We start from the raw sequence: 18,300 nt of genomic DNA, 5'->3' as shown, positions 1-18,300 counted from the left end.
TCAGATGCATTAATTGATTTTGGTAATTCAAATAAACCTAGCTGCATAGTTAATAATTGTATAACATTTTCTAACATTTATACTAGTTCTATTCACAAAAGCCATGTATGTGCTTATAACGTCTTGATACACCTTGAACCTCTACCTCTTGAGGGCGCCTTCTATCATTTATATTAGTCTCATAGATGTGTCGTCCACCATACCGTCCCATGGGGGATAATGTTGCATTAGTTCCTGAAATGGAAAACACAAGTTGCAGGTGTCAATATTAAGCTGTGCAAATTGTCTGGGCATGTAGTGCAGGGCAATACATTCAAAAATAGTGTGAACTCATCCCTATGGTAATTAATCCTTATAGAGGAAGCCCCACCAGTACAGTTCTTCTGGGGTGAACCAAACCTGCCTGGTTATCAAATTAATCAGTGACAAGGTTATCTCTGAATTTGACAGGTACAATAACATTTAAAGCAATATTATAACATTATCATACAAAATAGATTAGCAATTCTTTGACATAAAATGTTAGTTTTTACTGTCAGATATATCCCCTTTTATTTTTGAGCCGAACAACTACGGTAAAGCAAAGAAAATTGGAATTTACTACCAGCGCCAGATACATGTCGCCAATCACGCACCACTCCTTCGGTCATGTTATGGTACGACCCTTTGTTGTGTAGATCACCGTCCCATACGCCGTGTAATGTACTGTGTGTTATGAACATCGTGTATGCGTTAACTAATAATTCCATCGTAATAATAAGACGCGCGGTTCGGCGCTTTATTCAAAATCTCGGATTTTGACAAAACTACAGCACCTAGAGTCTTGATTTTTGCAGGGTATATTGGTTTAATAAAGTACAATATAATCGTGTAAAAAATGAATTTTAAAAAATCAGTGAGGGCGTCCTCAACAGCAAATGTTATAATATGGCTTTAAACATCAATTAGCACCTGTCAAATTCAGAGAAAACCTTGTCACTGATTAATTTGATAACCAGGCAGGTTTGGTTCACGCCAGAAGAACTGCTCTGGCGGGGCTTCCTCTTTAACATCATTTACTTCTACAGCAAATACACTTATGTATATTAGCATATACATGTACATAGGAAGATTTAAAGAATAAATAAATGGATCCCAGCAAAAAAAGGCAACAACTTTGGTCACAGAGCTTTCAAATTGTGATTCATAAATGATTGACGCTCATGCATTGAGGCAGCCACTTCGCACACATGTCCATGAAACATTTTTAAACGAATGCATGCATGTACAAACTATGATAGCACTTTGAGAGAACACTTGTGATTTCGCCTAATGAAATGTGCACCGATGTCACCGACTCCCTTTGAGGTGAAAATTTGTATATCTTTACATGAAAAATTTGAAGTTCTAGACAATTTTATAATCCATAACTTGTTTACTACAAGATTAATAGCACTGAAATTAGATGGTTGGTTCAGTGATTGATTGAGTGAGTGATTGATAACTTGCCTGAATTGAATGATGAATTTATTGATTGATAACTTAAGTGAATACGTTGATCCTGGGTTTCTCTACTGGAAATCAGTTTGACTCAAATTCCTTCCCACAATACAATATGTGCAGTCCAGGATGCGCAATGACAGGGTAATTTCAGTCAAACTGACTTCCAATATAAGGAAACCCTAGTACGAGGAACCCATACCGTACTTAGCTCTGCTAGTACGGTATGGGTTGATCTGTATGCAGAAAGCGAGTGCAACGTAATTTCAATGGAGCAATTAATAAACAGTACAAGGCTCCAGAAGCTTAAATATCTGCATGTTTGTCATAATATTAATTACACGGGTTGTTGTACTTCTTACCTAAACATTCATGTTTGAAATTGTAATTAATACTCCATTATGAATCCAGAAAAAAATAAGTTTCCAGAGCACACAATTCCAATGCAAGTTCAACTTTTATTCCCGTAAATATGAAATATCACATGATCAGGTGTCACGTGGTACATGTCAGCGCTACGTCATTGGCTCTGACTGCAAAGCGATGACGTCACTCTGTTTACGCTGTTTTTATGACTTTGATTTTAGGGCCGTAAGCTTGCACGTACCGAATTTTTTAGATGCGTTTTTCATCTTTTTTGGTGATTGTACATGCAATGCAGCATATGGTTCTTTTCATAAGGAACACAGGATTAGTTTGATGAACAATTTAGAGTGAGTATATGTGTAATTTACTGACAATCGATGCACTCAAACTGAGATGCCTCTTCTGTGCAAACTTAAAATAGGCAGCATCAATAACGAAAATGTCATACCGATAAATGACACGTCTGTTTTGCCCGGTTTTTTAAGTTTGCCTTGCGAACTAAGGAAACCCAGGATCAATGTATTGATTGGAAAATTGATTGATTGATAACTTGCCTGAATTGATTGATTGATAAATTATTGATGATAACTTACCTGAATTCCTAGCACCCGGTCTACCAGAATAATCGGGCACATCTTTAGCACTTGGCATAATGAACACCCCTGACACATGACCTCTGACCTCTGGAGGCTCTGTACGTGGTCTGATAGTTTCCCTAGTTGTGAGTGTGCATTCATAAGGTAGGATTCGTCTAACATCAGGGTCATCAAGTGGTGACATGCCATGTTTCCATGGAAGACTGGATTCTAATGGAGCTGCTAGTTTGGCGACTGAGTTGGATTGTGTTTTGGCTTGGTTTACAAAAGGGGCTAGTTCCTGTATGAAAAGAACAAATGAGGGAAATATTTTTTAAAAGAATGTATAAGTGTATGATTGAAAATTATAATCAAAAAAACAAACCCAACCAAATACTGTAATTATCATCATCATTGTATCAGCTCTCTATGTTGCCTCATTAATTTCCTGAAATGTGCCCCCAAAATGGGGTATTGCTGATTTTACAGAAAAAATGGGGGTGGTAGCTATAAAGCCCTTAAAGAGGAAGCCCTTCCCCACAGAGCAGTTCTTCTAGGGTGAACCAAACCTGCCTGATTATCAATTTGATAACCAGGTTTGGTTCACTCCAGAAGAACATGAAAAAAAAAAAAAAAAAAAGGTTTGTCTCAAAGCTCACGAGTGGTTTGAAAACAAATGCGAAATGCGATTTTTTCAAAATTTTTACAAATGCGCAAGCTTTGAGACGAACCTTTTTTTTTTTTTGCCTCTGGTGGGGCTTCCTCTTTAAAGGCACCACCTGGTGGACACTTCAATATGAAATCGAGACAGTTTTAAGGCCGAGAAGTTAAGGGGATTTTGGACCAAATTTATGGGCTTCAAATGACTTTGATGTGATCAACTTACCCTCCTGTAATTCCTGATTTCGTCGAGATGTTTACTACACATTCTTCCCAAGTAAGCGCTATCCAATGAGTGTTGTCCACGGCTTGCAACACAACAGTTGCCTTTGTAATCTACCAATGCATAGGCTATCTCAGAAAGCTTGGTGATCAGATCTGAGGAGCGAAAATATAAAGACAATAAAACTATCATAACAATGGTGAAAGAAATGAGAGAGCAAGCATCCAAGCATAACAAACAAAAACAACCAAACCAGTAGGCGGGACAAAAATATTTTGTGTATTTCCAGTCATGTGACCAACCCCTTCTCAACCCTGCCATAATCTGATTATCTCAGACATTAAGTATCTATGAAACATGCCAAAATGATTTGACAAATGCCTAATTTTTACAAACAGTGACATGAATTTAGAAAGTACAATTTACCTTAAAAATTTACCAAAAATTGTCTAAGAACTCATGTTTTACACTTGAATACTTCTTAGAACTACCACTCTTCAGTTTAATTTCTACAATGTAAGATTTTACTATTCTTTTACAGACCTATGCCCTGGACCCATGCTTTATAAAGTTAATTCTGACCAGTCATGATAATTGTGTACATAAATTAAACCATTACAAGTTCAATAAAATATTTCAAAAAGACTACTTGAACAGATTTCAGTCTACTTACATTTATCTTCAGATTCTACATCAGCTTTCCAGAAGTGATGATGATATGTATCTCTTGTCTCTTCATAAGCTGTATCTCGGGCCATTTCTTGCACATCCCGACCCAGGAGTTCCAGCTCCTTCTGGAGATCTGGAGTCTTGTAGTACTGGTTGTCTGATAAGATGCCTGCAACATTCTGGCTGACAACTCTCATACTAAATGAGAAAACAGAAAAAGGAATAAAATTAAAATAAAACTTGATAGGCAGACGTCAAAGGGAATGATTAATAAAATAAATCTTGATAGATGAACAAAAAAATTTGGACACAAACAGAATTAATTTCCATTTGATAAATGGTTCATCTTTATCAATCAGTCGCTGTAAGCTGAGAAAATTTGGGGTGGTCCATACAATCACCCAACCCCACACCCACACACAGCTAAATGCCTGTGGTTTCTGATCAAATTAGCCTCATATATTTGGTCATTTTAGCCTAAAAAGTGCCAATTTGTTACACTTTTGCACAATATTTCACCATTTTAGCTTCAATATAACAAAATTTTTCGCACACATTTATATTGAAAACTTATTCAGTCGCCAAGAAGTGCTGGATTAACTTCGTCCGAATAATCAGTCCCAGAACAAAATATTAATTAATATCCTTCAATAACTCCACCCCCATGTCAAAAGAAAAATATGCCACTACAAGTGGCATATTTTTGAAGAGATGTGTTTTAATATAAAATGTTATTTGCAGAGAAGATGGTTACCGGTATTTGGTAGACAAATAGTACAAGCCATACCTAGAGTATTTTCTCAATTTGAATTTTATCCACCCAATAAAAAAATCACCGTATAGATCCCTGTACTAGTAGACAAATACAAAAATATGACTTGAAAACTCAAATCGTAATTTTTATGATTCATTGATGAACCATATAAATTTCGGTGTTTTTTTTTTTGGGGGTTAGTGATCCTTCCTTACCTGTGATGTATAGTCTGAGCAGCCGAGGCATGATCTACCAAACTTCCACTGTTATTGCTATGGCTAATTCCCACCAAACGAATGGGCTTATCAACAGGAATTCGTACCGCTGGAATTGCAGCGTTCTCCGACCACGGATAGGACATTTTTTACGTTGCAGAATTAACTCGAATTTATAAAGAAGTTCTTACTTCCCGATTTTTCTATTATAATCTCATAAATATAACTGTGTATGCGGTAAACGATCAAGTTCTTCTCAATTGAGTAGCTGAATAAAAAGTGCACCGTTAAATCCCATCAACAGACAACAACAAATCAATCTACCGGCAACGTGACAGGTGAATAAAGGCACCGCCGCTTGGTTGCTATGACTTCGCGTACACAACAGGTGTACTGGTGCAAAGGTCACGTTAACTTACCGATGAATCGATTAAGACCAATAATTTGCGTGTTTTGTTGACTTTTGTTGTGGCACATTTCAAGCTTATTTTATTAAATTTGAGCTTTGAATGTCAGTATCTATTTGTTTAGATTAATCGCTATGAATTTTAGCATGCAGCCGTGATATTTGATGATTTTAAAAAGAAAAGAAAAAGTTTATCGATGAGACAAAATATCGGCAAGTCGATTTGTAAACTTGATGCGCATGCCCAAACCGGCACTAGGCAGCATGTAAACAATCACAGCAATTTGGACGACATGAGTAGCTAGGCTCGTGCTTTTGTGATTAATAAACTCACGTTTTTTGCAAAATAGGAAACGCATTTTAGTGAAGAATTGTACCATAAGTTGCTGAAGAATATAAAGATCGGCGATGACTTCAGCAAATCCAGCTACGCCGCTCACAAGAGCTGAATTTCGGAATAGTTGTACCAGCGTTTTGCAAGGACTGGACTGCTTGTTTCGTCAAGGGGCCCTTGTGAACGAAGCGCTAGGTGGTGCATTGCAGGAATTAGGCACGATAGTAATGAATCTCATGCCTGAAATCGACTCAAATACAGAGTATTATGTGGACGGACCACTGGTTAGATGTAAGTTTGACCTAAAAAGCTAAACGTTATATTAAAGGAGTATTTCGTGATCCTAGCATCCTCTTTTTATGACATTTTCAGTACATATCCACGAAAAAGCATATTCCCAAAATTTCAGTTGATTCCGATTTTGCGTTTGCGAGTTATGCATGATTATGTGTATTACACTGCTCCATAGACAATACGTTGTAATTTCGTTCTGGTGCACCAGAACGAAATTCAAATTTCACGATATCTTTGCTAAACGAATTAATCTGCAAGAAATATTTTGTACATAAACATTATGTAGCCAGAGTATTCCAGTGATATAAAAATCTCAACTTTTTTGAGAAAAGTGGGGGATGAGGCTGTGGATCACGAAATGCCCCTTTAAGCTATATTATTTGATTAAAGAGTTTAACTTCAACACAACACTACACTATTTTTCGCTCACCTGGAACGTTTTCACTAGTTCGACTAGCGTCTTCAGCAGATGGTGATGCTGTGATGGTATCTGGATCTGGATCTGGATGCTGTACTCCGATTAAGCAGGACAAGCCTACATCACATCAGAGGGTTTGACCTATAAATGACCTAATTGTTGGAGTGACTGGGTTTGTTGAGGGCTATGAAATTTGAGTCCAGGAGTTTGACAAGTTTTGTCTTGAAGCTTGTGAGTTTAGTTGAATCCAATATGCCATGGGGCAAGTCATTCCAGGCCTTGGTTGTCCATGGGAAGAAACTTAGTTCCCGGATGCGAGTTCTGGATTGTTGTCGTTGATAGGACAGAGCATGGGTATTTTTAAGTAAACGTTGGGGTTTGGTGAGGTGGTCTTTCCAGTCAATATCAACTAGATTATGTGAAATCTTAAACATCAGGATGAGCCGCGTGATAATGCGCCTATTCTCAAGGCTGGTCCACTTCAAATCATTCAGCATTTCAGTGACGCTTGACTCCCTTGAATAGTCATTCATACACATTCTAGCCGCAGACCGTTGGATCATATTAAGCCTGTGAGAATCTTGTTTTGTAAGCGCGGATCCAGGGGGGGTGCTTTGGTGGCTGCAGCACCCCGGGGTATGAATCGCAAAAAAAATGAGAGAGAGACAGAGAGAAAAGGAAGAAAGAGAGAAAGAAAGAAAGAAAAGAAGGAAAAAGTATGCACCAAATCGCGCGAAAGGCCCCTAACTTTACAGAAAGCGCGGTTTAGGGGGAGCGGGCCCACCTCCCACAAAAAAAGAGGAAATGAGAGAAGAAAAGAGAAAGGGGAAAAAGAGATAATAACAAAAAGGAGAAAAAGAAAAGGGAAAAGGGCGAAAAGGAGGAGAGAAAAGGTTAAATTGCACGTAATTGAGTATAGATCCATGCCAAAAAAACCGCACAGTCGGGTCGATCGGAAGTATAGGCCCTCACGGTTGTTTGATGTATATATAATTGGCTTCATTATTAACTAAATGCAAACTATAGATGGCGCTATTTATCATAAATCATATTTCTTTATTTGCAAGGGTTTGGTGATTAATACTGCCATTTAAACAGTTGGAATAGGTGAAACAAGCAACAAGGACATTTTATCAACATATTTTATCAAACAATAAAAAAAAATATTTGTATTAAAAGCTTGAAAGGGTAATTTCAAGTAATTAAATAGCGCCACCAATTTTGTCATTAATAGGTACATTTTATATCCGAAAAAGCTTTAAAAAATACTATGAAAGTGAATATTTTGGTAAAAGAGTGGAAATTAAAGTTGAGAATGACTCAAAAGCATCTGAATACACTAGCATGATATCACTTTTAGCTGTTTAGGCCTAAAATGTGGTTGTACGTGATGTTTTGTTTGAAAAATTAATAAATGATCCCATCAAACAACCGTGCCCTATAATATAGGTCTGCAATTATTTTGGGTCCTCGTATACCAAAAGCTTGTGAAAATTACCGCAGGCCCGCCGATATGCAGGGCCTATTACATTTTGTCACCAAAGTCACTAGATGACAATAATAGGGACAACTAGTCAACGAAAGGCTTCATGGACGAGCCGTCATTTCATAAATTTTCGTGTTTTTTTTTTCAAACTAAAATTTTACACTAGCTACAAAATGGTCCACCAAATCGCTTCAATTAGGTCTTCATTTTGCAAAAGTTTCTTACTTCTGACCCCCCTGCGTAGTGCAAACAAGTAGCCATTTTAGCTTCTTCTTTCAACATTTGCCAATTTATGTTTAAAACAATTCATAGGCATACAACAATTACAGGGAAAACTTGTCCACGAAAAGGCTCACTCCCCGTTATTTCACAAATTTTCGGCTTTTTCATACTAAAATTTTACACACTAATAGTGCAAAATGGTCCACCAAATCGCTTCAATTAGGTCTTCATTTTGCACAAGTTTCTTACTTCTGAGGGGGCACATCCCCCTCAGACACCCCCTGCGTAGTGCATAAACAGGTGCGTTAAAACAATTCATAGGCCTACAACAATTATAAGAAAAACTTGTCCACGAAAAGGCTCACGCCCCCTCATTTCACAAATTTTCGGCTTTTTCAAACTCAAATTTTACACACTAATAGTGACAAAATGTTCCACCAAACCGCTTCAATTAGGTCTTCATTTTGCAAAAGTTTCTTACTTCTGAGGGGGCACATCCCCCTCAGACACCTCTGCATCGCATAAGCGACGCGCGATGCTGCGCTTCAGCGCATTTTTACATTTACTATTTTTTTAAAGCACCCCGGGGGTAAGCAGTCCTGGATCCGCCCTTGGGGTGCCATGCGGCAGAGCCGTACTCTAATTTTGGTTGTACCAGGGAGAGGTACAATTTAGATTTAATATCACATGAGCAGGATTTGAAATTCCTGCGGCCAATCCCAATCACCCTTTTGCAGCTGTTTGTGACATTATTAATATGATTGCTCCATTTCATGTCAGAATTAAATTGAATGCCTAAATATGGATGTGAGTCAACTATACTAAGTGTGTTACCACAAAGTTTGTATGGTGTTGTAACAGGAGAAATTTTGTTTGTGAAGTGCATGGTATAACATTTCTCGGTGTTAAAGGTCATCTGCCAAGAGTGGCCCCATTTTGTTAGGGCATCTAGGTCTTTCTGAAACTGGATGGAGTCCTCACTGCTGTTCAATTCCCTGTAGACGAGGGCATCATCGGCAAATAAGCTGGCTTTAGTGCCCATGGAAACGCAGTCCGGCATGTCATTTATATAGACAAGAAAACATAACGGCCCTATCACAGTACCTTGTGGTACGCTGGACGATACATCCAAAGTTGAAGACAGCTTGCCGTCTAAGATGACGCGTTGTTTACGCTGAGTGAGAAACGTTTCCAACCAACCAAGTATGTCACCAGTGATACCATAATGCTTCAGTTTCAACAAAAGACGAGTGTGGGAGACTCTATCAAAAGCTTTGGAGAAGTCGAGGAGGACAGCATCTACCTGTTTGTTTTTATCCAGGGATGAAGTCAAGTCATTGGTGGTCAAGACTAACTGTGTGTCGCATCCTCTCCTCTTCCGAAAACCATGTTGAGAGTTGTGGAGAATGTTGAAATGATCTAAATGGTCCATAATGTGGCTAGCAAGGATATGCTCCATGAGTTTGCAGCAAATTGAAGTGAGTGCTATGGGTCTATAGTTGTTTGGAGAACTTTTGTTGCCTTTCTTATGAATGGGTGAGATGTGAGACATCAACCAATCCGATGGGAGGTTTCCTGTCTGGAGACTACGAGTAAAGAAGACTGCCAAAATGGGAGCCAACTCCTCAGCGCATTCCTTGAGTAATCTAGCAGGAATCTGGTCTGGGCCAGAAGATTTGTTAACTTCCAGTTTCCGAATCAGCTCTTTTGACACCCTCTACAGAGATATCTAACGGCACGATGTCAGGAGTAGATTCTCCCTTCATAGTGGGGATGTTTTCCAAATCCTCGCTTGTAAACACAGAATGGAAGTATTTGTTGAAAATCTCAGCTTTCTCTTGGCTATCATTTATGGTGATGTTATTACAGTTAAGTGGTGGAATCCCTGTGTTGTCAGTCCTCTTGGATTTGATGATCTTCCAAAATTTTTTAGTGTTTTGGTGGTAGTTTTCAGTCATGGAATTGTTGATGTAAGCAGCCTCTGCATGGCGAAGCTCTTTCTTGTAGGTAGTGCGGTATAATTTAAAAGCTTGTTTATCATTCTCATATTGCGATTTACGTTGTTTGTTGTAGAGTCTTTGAAGCTTCCTATTCATGCGACGCAGCCTGGCATTATACCAGGGCAGGTTATGTCTGGTAGTAGCATTCTTGGTAGGAATGTAATCTTCCATCAGAGAGAAAATTTTGTTTTTTATCTCATCCCAATTTTCCTGGATAGTAAAATGTTCAGCTTGAAGGATGAAGTTTTCACCAAATTCAGCAAGATCTTTCCTCAGAGAAGTCAAGTCTCCCTTTGAGTAGAGAAAAACCTTCCGGGTAGAGAGTATCATGTTCCAGGTGAGCGAAAAATAGTGTAGTGTTGAAGTTAAACTCTTTAATCATTTTATCTACCACTACGTATGAATATCCACTCGTATGTTATATTATTTATTTTAACTTCGCATGACCATAACATAAGACACACAAGGTTACACATTTATGTCTAAATTTAAATGATGGCCTGCCCTTGTTTAACCAGGAAGTCGTTGGCCAGGGGTCGTTGGTTAAAGGTCCGTTCATACTACCACTGCATTTGTGATGTGTTGCTTTGCGATGCTGATATATTGATTAATTTTGCAGCAACTCAACGCAACTCATCACATTTCCAAGTTAAAATGTATTTTACTTTATTGCGATATCGCAATGCAATAGCAATAGTTTGCAGTATGATGCAGTGCAGCACCGCATCACAAAGCAACGCATCGCAAATGCGGTAGTAGTATGAATGGATCTTAAGGCTGGGATGGTTAAGGGTTGTTCGAAATATTCTCTAACGCAAAACTTTACATTTTTGCACAGCCCCTTAGTATATGCCTTTTTTTTTTCTTTGGTTCAGATTTGACAGCAGAAGTTTCTAAAGGCAAGGCCATTATACAGGAGATCAAGAGAACATGTAGTCAACGCAGTGCTCAGCTCAATGGGCCAGAATATATTCAAACACATAATGAACAACATCTCAAAGATATTCAACCTGTATTAGAGGTGAGTACAAAATGTATTGTTATTTTTGAAGATTAATTAAAACTGAGTTTTGGAATTAAATCTAATACTGGAACTTACTTTTTGTAACTATTGCGACGTTGCGTCTGGAACCACCAGATTTCCATCAGGTAACTGGCCCGCTGGGCTGGTCACGTGGCAATAAAACTGATTGTTTTTCATTATGTAATCATGTTTGGGTCTGAGGGCCACTCACAAAGTCACTTGTTACGCACCTGCGTCCATAACAAGCGTAGAAAAGGGTGCCGTTTTCATCATATAGGCCGTGTTGATGTGCTTTTGAGGAGCCTAGACGTTTAGGGTTGGTTATTTTGCTTGGTGACTTGGAAGTATAAAAAAAACAGTAAAATTGGCAAAAGCAATGATATGTATAATTTTAGTGTAATTTTCATGTTTCATCTTTTTCTGCAACTATTTAGTTTTAAATTTGAAAAAGCTTTTTGCTATGCTGTTTAGCATGTTTAGGGTAGGTTTTACATAAATCAGCTCATATCACACCATTTTATAGGGGTACAAAATTGATAGCATGCTTTGTAGCATTTAGGATACATCTCAGAGGTTATCGGACACATGACACATGGGGTGGGTACCACTTTTATGTGTGAGTGACCTGATTCAGGGTGAAAGTTTCAAAAAAGAGAAGGGAACTTTTTTGCAAAAATTTCCAGAATTTGGTAAATTTACCTTACCTGGTAATTTTGAAAATTATTGCAAAAGTCCAGAAAATATGCATAAATTTGGTCCCTTTAAAGTTTGAGAACATACCAGAAAATCTAATTTCAAAATGAAAACCTACTTTATCAAACTCTATGCATGTGTCCCAGGTAGGGGAGAGGTGAAATATGGGCTTTCTCCATAATAAAAAATGCCCCCTTTTTGCTTTTTTGTACACTGTAAAACACCCCTTTTTATTGTGAAATCAAACATTTTTGAGCCTTCAAATGTCCGCCTATTTTCACAATCAAAAGGTAGCATTTAAAGGGCAGATGTTGGTGGCCTTAACTCAAAACATGGCGTGTATCAGCTTTTGCATGAACTCTTCATGTGTATCTAACATACAGTTTAGAGAGTGATGGTACCAGGTTTGCAGAATCATAATTACCGGTAATTAGTTTCTTTCTTTCTTTTTTAGGCTCTCAATACTTTCTATACAAATAGATTGTTTAGATCAGACACACAACATATTGAAGCTGAAGTACAAGGAAGAATGACTCCCTCAAAGGGTTCTGTTCCCCACTCTGCTAGAGTGAACTTTGCCCAATCTGCTACAAACCCACCAATGACCGGAGCTAGTTGGGGTGGTAGTATGAAGCAAACAGGTGGTTTGCAAACACCCAGAAACACCCCTACACTGAATGGAATGGCCACAAGCAGATCACAGGCCCCAACATCAGCACCACCTGCTTTGGGAGATTCTATCACAAGAGATGGGGGTGATTGTCAAAATCCAAGCAAACCTGGGGTGTTTGAGCACATACATGATGTACAGACAGCAGGAAAGCAACCGCATTCAGATTCTTGGCCTAAGCATACAGAAGTACCACCTAGGGTACTGGAAAACACAAGGCCTCCGCTAGGTAAGTTGTGCTAGAAGATATGTGCCTAATATTATTTGGCTCATAATGTGATGCACCTCACTGAAAATGGGTGGTCATGGTGGTTTGTCTGGTAGGGGCTCTGTTGCTAAAGTTTACTATCCTGTCTGGTAGGGGCTCTGTTGCTAAAGTTTAATATCTAGAGAGGTTGCACGCTTTGGTTGAATGCTACGCACTTGGATGCTCGCACTACACACACGATAAGTCAATGAGGGCCAGTGGTGTAGCGTCATAGGGGCACGGGGGGCACATGCCCATCATTGATTGCAAAATTGAGAAAATCCCAAGGAAAATGGTCAAAAATGGCTTGTGCCCCCCCCAATCATGGTCGGTGCCCCCCATATGATAACCCACGCTACGCCACTGATGAGGGCCACAAACTGCGGCTAGGTGGTGGTGGCATGTCACTGACTCACCTTTTGTTTTGATCTATCTCATCCAATGAGTCCAACAACACCAAAAGTTAAGTTTTATTTGTTTAAATGATTCTGGACATACTTTAGATTATCACTCATTGAGAGACCTTATAAATAATTAACCCCATTTTTTATGTTTTCATATCAAAAGAAGTACCTAGAAATTGTTTTCTCAAAAAAACACCCAATTTTTCAATGACCATCACCTTTGTTTTCGGAAATGTCTTTGCACCATTTTGCAGCAAAAGTCAATTGAAATCATACCTTTTCATCTGATTCCAGCCATCAAAAGTCAATTTTGATTTTTTTTTTCTTGCCAAATTCAAAAAGAACTTTTTGATAAAAAAAGGCGTTCATGATCCCCTCCCCACACACACATCCGAAACTTGTTATAAATAAGTTTTGAAATTTTTTAGGATTTTAAAGCATTCTGTGTCCATGTTTAGTGAAATTGATGAAGTAACTTGTTTCATTCTTTGTGTTGTTTTTTACAGTGTATCCTGGTATCAGAGATGTTCACAACTATCGCAATCTTCCTCAATACACCGGAGTTAACCTTCCCATACCAAACCTACCATCAGGAGAGTTGGGTCATAGGTCAACTCATACAGAACATTTTGGACACACAAATAAATATGTGTATTAAAAATGTCTAACAATGTATATTGAATGACTGAAATCAATTAGAGAATGTGTTTTGGGGAAAAGTTGTTAAATCTTTGACAATTTACATTAAATATGCATGGCCAAAAATCATGTTGACTGTTGATATAATGACAGGTCCAAATATCTTGGAAAATTGGCATATGGATGGGTCCAGTTACAAATTCTAGTGCCCCATGTATACAGTTGGGGACAATTTTAGGGCATTTTCAGTGGAATTTGTTTCTAATGTTCACTTTCATAACAGGGGCATCTTCCCCTTTGATACTCTGCCACGACCACAGAAATAATATATTTGTGACATGATCAAGGGGAATGAGTCACATGTCGGCCCTGGTCAAAAATGATTTTTACGCATGTTTCTAAAGAGGACATTTAGAGCTTTCAGAAACTGAAAACCCCGTGTTGATACGACTTTTCTTTGAGTTACATCAATTTATCAATCGCTGAAAACAATATAAAACAAAAGAATTTTAACACTTTCTTTGCCAATATCTCAAAATCAATATTAGCGACATCCGACTCATTTCTCTTGATCGTGTATGATGCTTTATCTGTATCTAAGGTCAGTTGAAAGACCATTTTAAGACTGAAAATCAACTTAATTATAACCAAATTAATAGTATTTGTACAGATTTTTGTGGGCAATTGGGGTGGGGGTGTCATTCTATTTTCCCCGGCGCTACAACCCCTTGCTACGCCACTGACAAGTGTGACCACTGTCCCATAGTAGGCCTAACCCAGCAAACACAAAACATTTTCGACATCATTCGCAAAAGGTTAGAAAGGTTGCTAGAGAACGTTTAAATATCGGGTTATATAAAGGGTATAAAACATTTTCATAACATTCGAAAACCTTTTGTTATAACTTACTGCAAATATTCTAACATAATATTATTTAAGGGGGTACTACACCCCTCAATAAACTTGTGTCTATTTTTGCATTTTTCTCAAAAACTAATAACACAGTGGTAACAAAAGTTATGTATATTATAGGGGCAATGAGTCCAATTATTACACTGTAATTTCAGTGACCCACGACACATGGTTCGTTATTTATGATAAGAAAAGAGGTACTGCTAGAATGTACCTCATTTTCTATCATATATACTGAACCGCTTGTCTTGAGTCACTGAAATTTCAGTGTAGTAATTGGATTCCTTGCCCCAATAATATACATAACTTTTTTGTTACCAGTGTGTTATTATTTTTGAGAAAAATGCAAAAATAGTCACGAATTTATCATAGGGGTGTAGTACCCCCTTAAGTGTTGACAAAATATTTGGGAAAAGATATTTTACAGTAACATTTTGAAAACATTTAAAAAATATTTTTGTAGCATGTTTTCATACAAAACATTTTAAATTGTTTTCTTGACTTTTATATAACCCAACATTAAATCTTACTATAAATAGGCTAATGTTGTGTGGGTGTATGCGGGTATGAAAGTTAAAGGCTCCGTCAGTTTCGATCCAAATGTCGCCAAATTCATAGGGGACATTGAGGCATATATACCGAGACGGTAATGCGAAAATTTGGTTGCAAACGATCAAGAATTGGCTGCAAAAACAGTGAAAATATGGGTAAAAACAGGGTTTTTGTTATGAAAATCGGTTGCCAGCCTATGCGTCACTGCAGCTGGCCGGCAGCGCATCGGTGCCGCGTGCGTAATGCGCATTACGCCAATGCGTGCGTAAACGGTGCAGAGCCACGTGACTTGCGAGCCAGATACCAGTGGACATGATAATACGGAAAGAATGAAAAATAAAAGTCAAAAAGGTACATGGACGGGTCATAGGATTATGATAACGGGTGAACACGTCCGCAGACACGCTATGAGAGGACGTAATAAATACAGGAAAAAGATGGAAACAGGAAATCACATGGAAACGGGAAAAACATCAAAACGGGAAATCACAAGCAGCAAATAATCACTCAAAAAGCATTTTGTGTGAAATTTACATCCGAACTAAATTCTATTCAATTTATACGGGCCTTTTTATTTCACATGTAAAGTCTATAGGGGCGAGGATTAGCAATGGATCGCAATATTGAAAACCCCTCATTATGGGCCATTTTAGACATTAAAAGAATAGAATGTAGAATTGTCATAAAATTCACACACAATGCTACATTTCATTCGGGGGTTAGGCCTATAGCAAAAACAAAAAAATGTCCTATAATTTTTAGGTGCAAACAGCACCTTATGCATTAACCCTGTCCTTCAGTTCGTTTGTTTGCTTTATACTTTAATGCAGAGCAGTCGCTGAGCGGCGGGTGTATGCACATAATTTTTTGTACCCTTATGATTTGTAAGCACCACAATATATTCATTCATTGTATATTGATTGAAAATCACATAGCAGCCAATAGCTGAATTGCATGACTGCATTAAAAATTGCATTTAGAGTTATAATTACATTAATATTTAAAAAAATGAAAATAAATATGAACACATTAAAGAATATTGCATTTGACTCAGTTGACTGGACTTGAAACAATATTAATAATGACTGGCAAGAATACTAAGTATATACCTTTAAGGAGTTTGGTGATATGAGAAAGAAACAACAGTGGCAGCACCATGCAGGGGGGGGGGCAGCAATGTCACCATACTGACTTGCTCCCAGTTTTCCCCAGTTAAAACCCCAAATTTTGCAGCAAATTATTCCACATGCAAAACAAAGCATTCCATGCATGCACTTGTCAATGATCCTCATCTTTGAGATTGTCTTTTTTAAAGACAGTTCTTGATCTCAATTGTGGAGATTTGTTTATGCAGGGTGTTCATTCATGGTTATAGAATCTTTAATATTATATTAGTTTAATGTCTGAAGAATCACAAACTATTTTTTATTTAAGTTTGTGATGCTTCAGACATCAAACTAATATAATATTAAAGATATAATAAACTTTAAAAACATAAAAACTTTAAAGATAAAGTAAAATTTTAAGATATAATAACTTTAAAAAAGTTCAGTAAGGTTAGTGTTATATCTCTATAGATCAAAGCATATATCCTGTTATTTATGATATTAACCGGAAATAATATAGGGCCATTATCACTTGGCACAGATCTCATTCTATGATCATCTTATTACAAACATTGTGCAACAAGCATTTACAATCCGCTAAGTAGCGCAGGTATCCGGAAGAGTAGATAATGCAGGGAGCATCTCCCATCTTGGGCTTTGTCCCTACTAAAAATTGGAAATCAAGGAAATTAAAATATAAAAAAACCGCCAGTATTAGGCTAATTTACACCCTTCCCCAAAATTCACTTTACCCCTACCACCCTTCAGAAAAAAATCTGGCACTGCAGGTAAGTATTGTAGCCAGTCAGACCCATATGCCTACTGCCCCTTACATTTTGATTCATGTTGAGAGGTGAACAAAAAGCATCAGAGCAATGGGATTCAGTCAGAATGGAATTCCCTTCTCAGTACATAGTATTTTTCAGGAGTGGGAGGGATCACTGTGAATGTCAGGTGGGAAAAAAACTACAAATTTGCCATGTTGTGCCAAAAATAGTGGAATAGGCCCTACGGACATTTTTTCTATGGATGTGAGCTAACATTTTTGGGGTGAGGGAGATGCCTCCACCCAATCCTCTCTAGTGCCCTTTTTTCAAATAGGTGGATTTACTGGGGTGGATTGCTCGGTACTTTTCAAACCTGTGGCATAGCAATTGTGTGGTAGATATAAACATCTCAAAAAAAGTAACTGACCCCCCTTAAATAATGACCATTATTCAAAAACAGGTGATTGTTTTACAAATCTGTAAAATGCATTGGAAGCAGAATTTATTTCTGCACATTTTAACACCTCATTTGTAGCAAATATTGACGTCACAGCGTAGGCCTACATTTAAATCAATGTAGCCCATGATTTGAAAGATTTTGAAATTTGCTTTCAGTGTAATGGAAGGAAATCTGTGTAATGATATCTGAGTGTTTTGTATTGTAAAAATTTGTATGTAAGTGCAACTTTCAAATCTGGACCTCACTACATTAAATTGACCGGTGTTTTATTGTTTTCTAGGCTATCGTATCAAATGAGGTGTCAAAATGCGCAGAAATAAATGCTTTGAGATGTTTATATTCTATTTGTTGTGAGTTTATGAGGGGTGTGAAGCTTATGGCACAATATCATCGTAATGCTGTTTCCACCGTGGTTGACCGTCATTCCCCATGTGAGTTTCATGTGGATACAAGTTCAAATGTCCCCTCCCCAAAATACTTTTCTTGCCCCCCACTTTCAGCCTTAAAACCCCCAAATTATTAAAATTTTAACTTTTTGCATCAATTTGACGCAAAATTGGTTGACTTTGCCCCCCCGAAATTCGCTCAACTTTGCCTCCCTTCACGTTGCCTCCCCATGCCCCCTAACAATAAGAAGCCCAAGCACATTTTTGACTAGACTTTTTCTATTAAAACACAAATCTCATACCACTTGGGTTTTCTTGAATTTTCTTCTTTTTTCATTT

General features: G+C 37.8%; 2 protein-coding genes across 2 annotated transcripts; one reads left to right on the top strand and one right to left on the bottom strand.

Moving 5' to 3' along the window:
• Positions 1 to 80: 80 nt before the first annotated feature.
• LOC140168046 (uncharacterized) lies at positions 81 to 5,270 on the bottom strand. The gene is made up of 5 exons (XM_072191352.1): positions 4,942 to 5,270; positions 3,977 to 4,170; positions 3,307 to 3,458; positions 2,439 to 2,721; positions 81 to 234 (listed from the first exon to the last, which is right to left on the bottom strand). Exons 1-5 carry the CDS (start codon positions 5,085 to 5,087, stop codon positions 89 to 91), a joined length of 921 nt encoding a protein of 306 aa, XP_072047453.1. The 5' UTR covers positions 5,088 to 5,270; the 3' UTR covers positions 81 to 88.
• A 106-nt stretch (positions 5,271 to 5,376) lies between these two features.
• LOC140168045 (uncharacterized) lies at positions 5,377 to 14,718 on the top strand. Its single transcript, XM_072191351.1, has 4 exons — positions 5,377 to 5,972; positions 10,977 to 11,122; positions 12,273 to 12,717; positions 13,646 to 14,718. The coding sequence occupies exons 1-4, from the start codon at positions 5,756 to 5,758 to the stop codon at positions 13,795 to 13,797; spliced, it is 960 nt and encodes a 319-aa protein (XP_072047452.1). The 5' UTR covers positions 5,377 to 5,755; the 3' UTR covers positions 13,798 to 14,718.
• Positions 14,719 to 18,300: the final 3,582 nt, after the last annotated feature.

The sequence above is a fragment of the Amphiura filiformis genome, chromosome 13, assembly GCF_039555335.1.
Source record: "Amphiura filiformis chromosome 13, Afil_fr2py, whole genome shotgun sequence".
NCBI lineage: Eukaryota > Metazoa > Echinodermata > Ophiuroidea > Amphilepidida > Amphiuridae > Amphiura > Amphiura filiformis.
The sequence above is the reverse complement of the archived record's forward strand: the minus strand, read 5'-3'. Positions and strand labels throughout refer to the sequence as shown.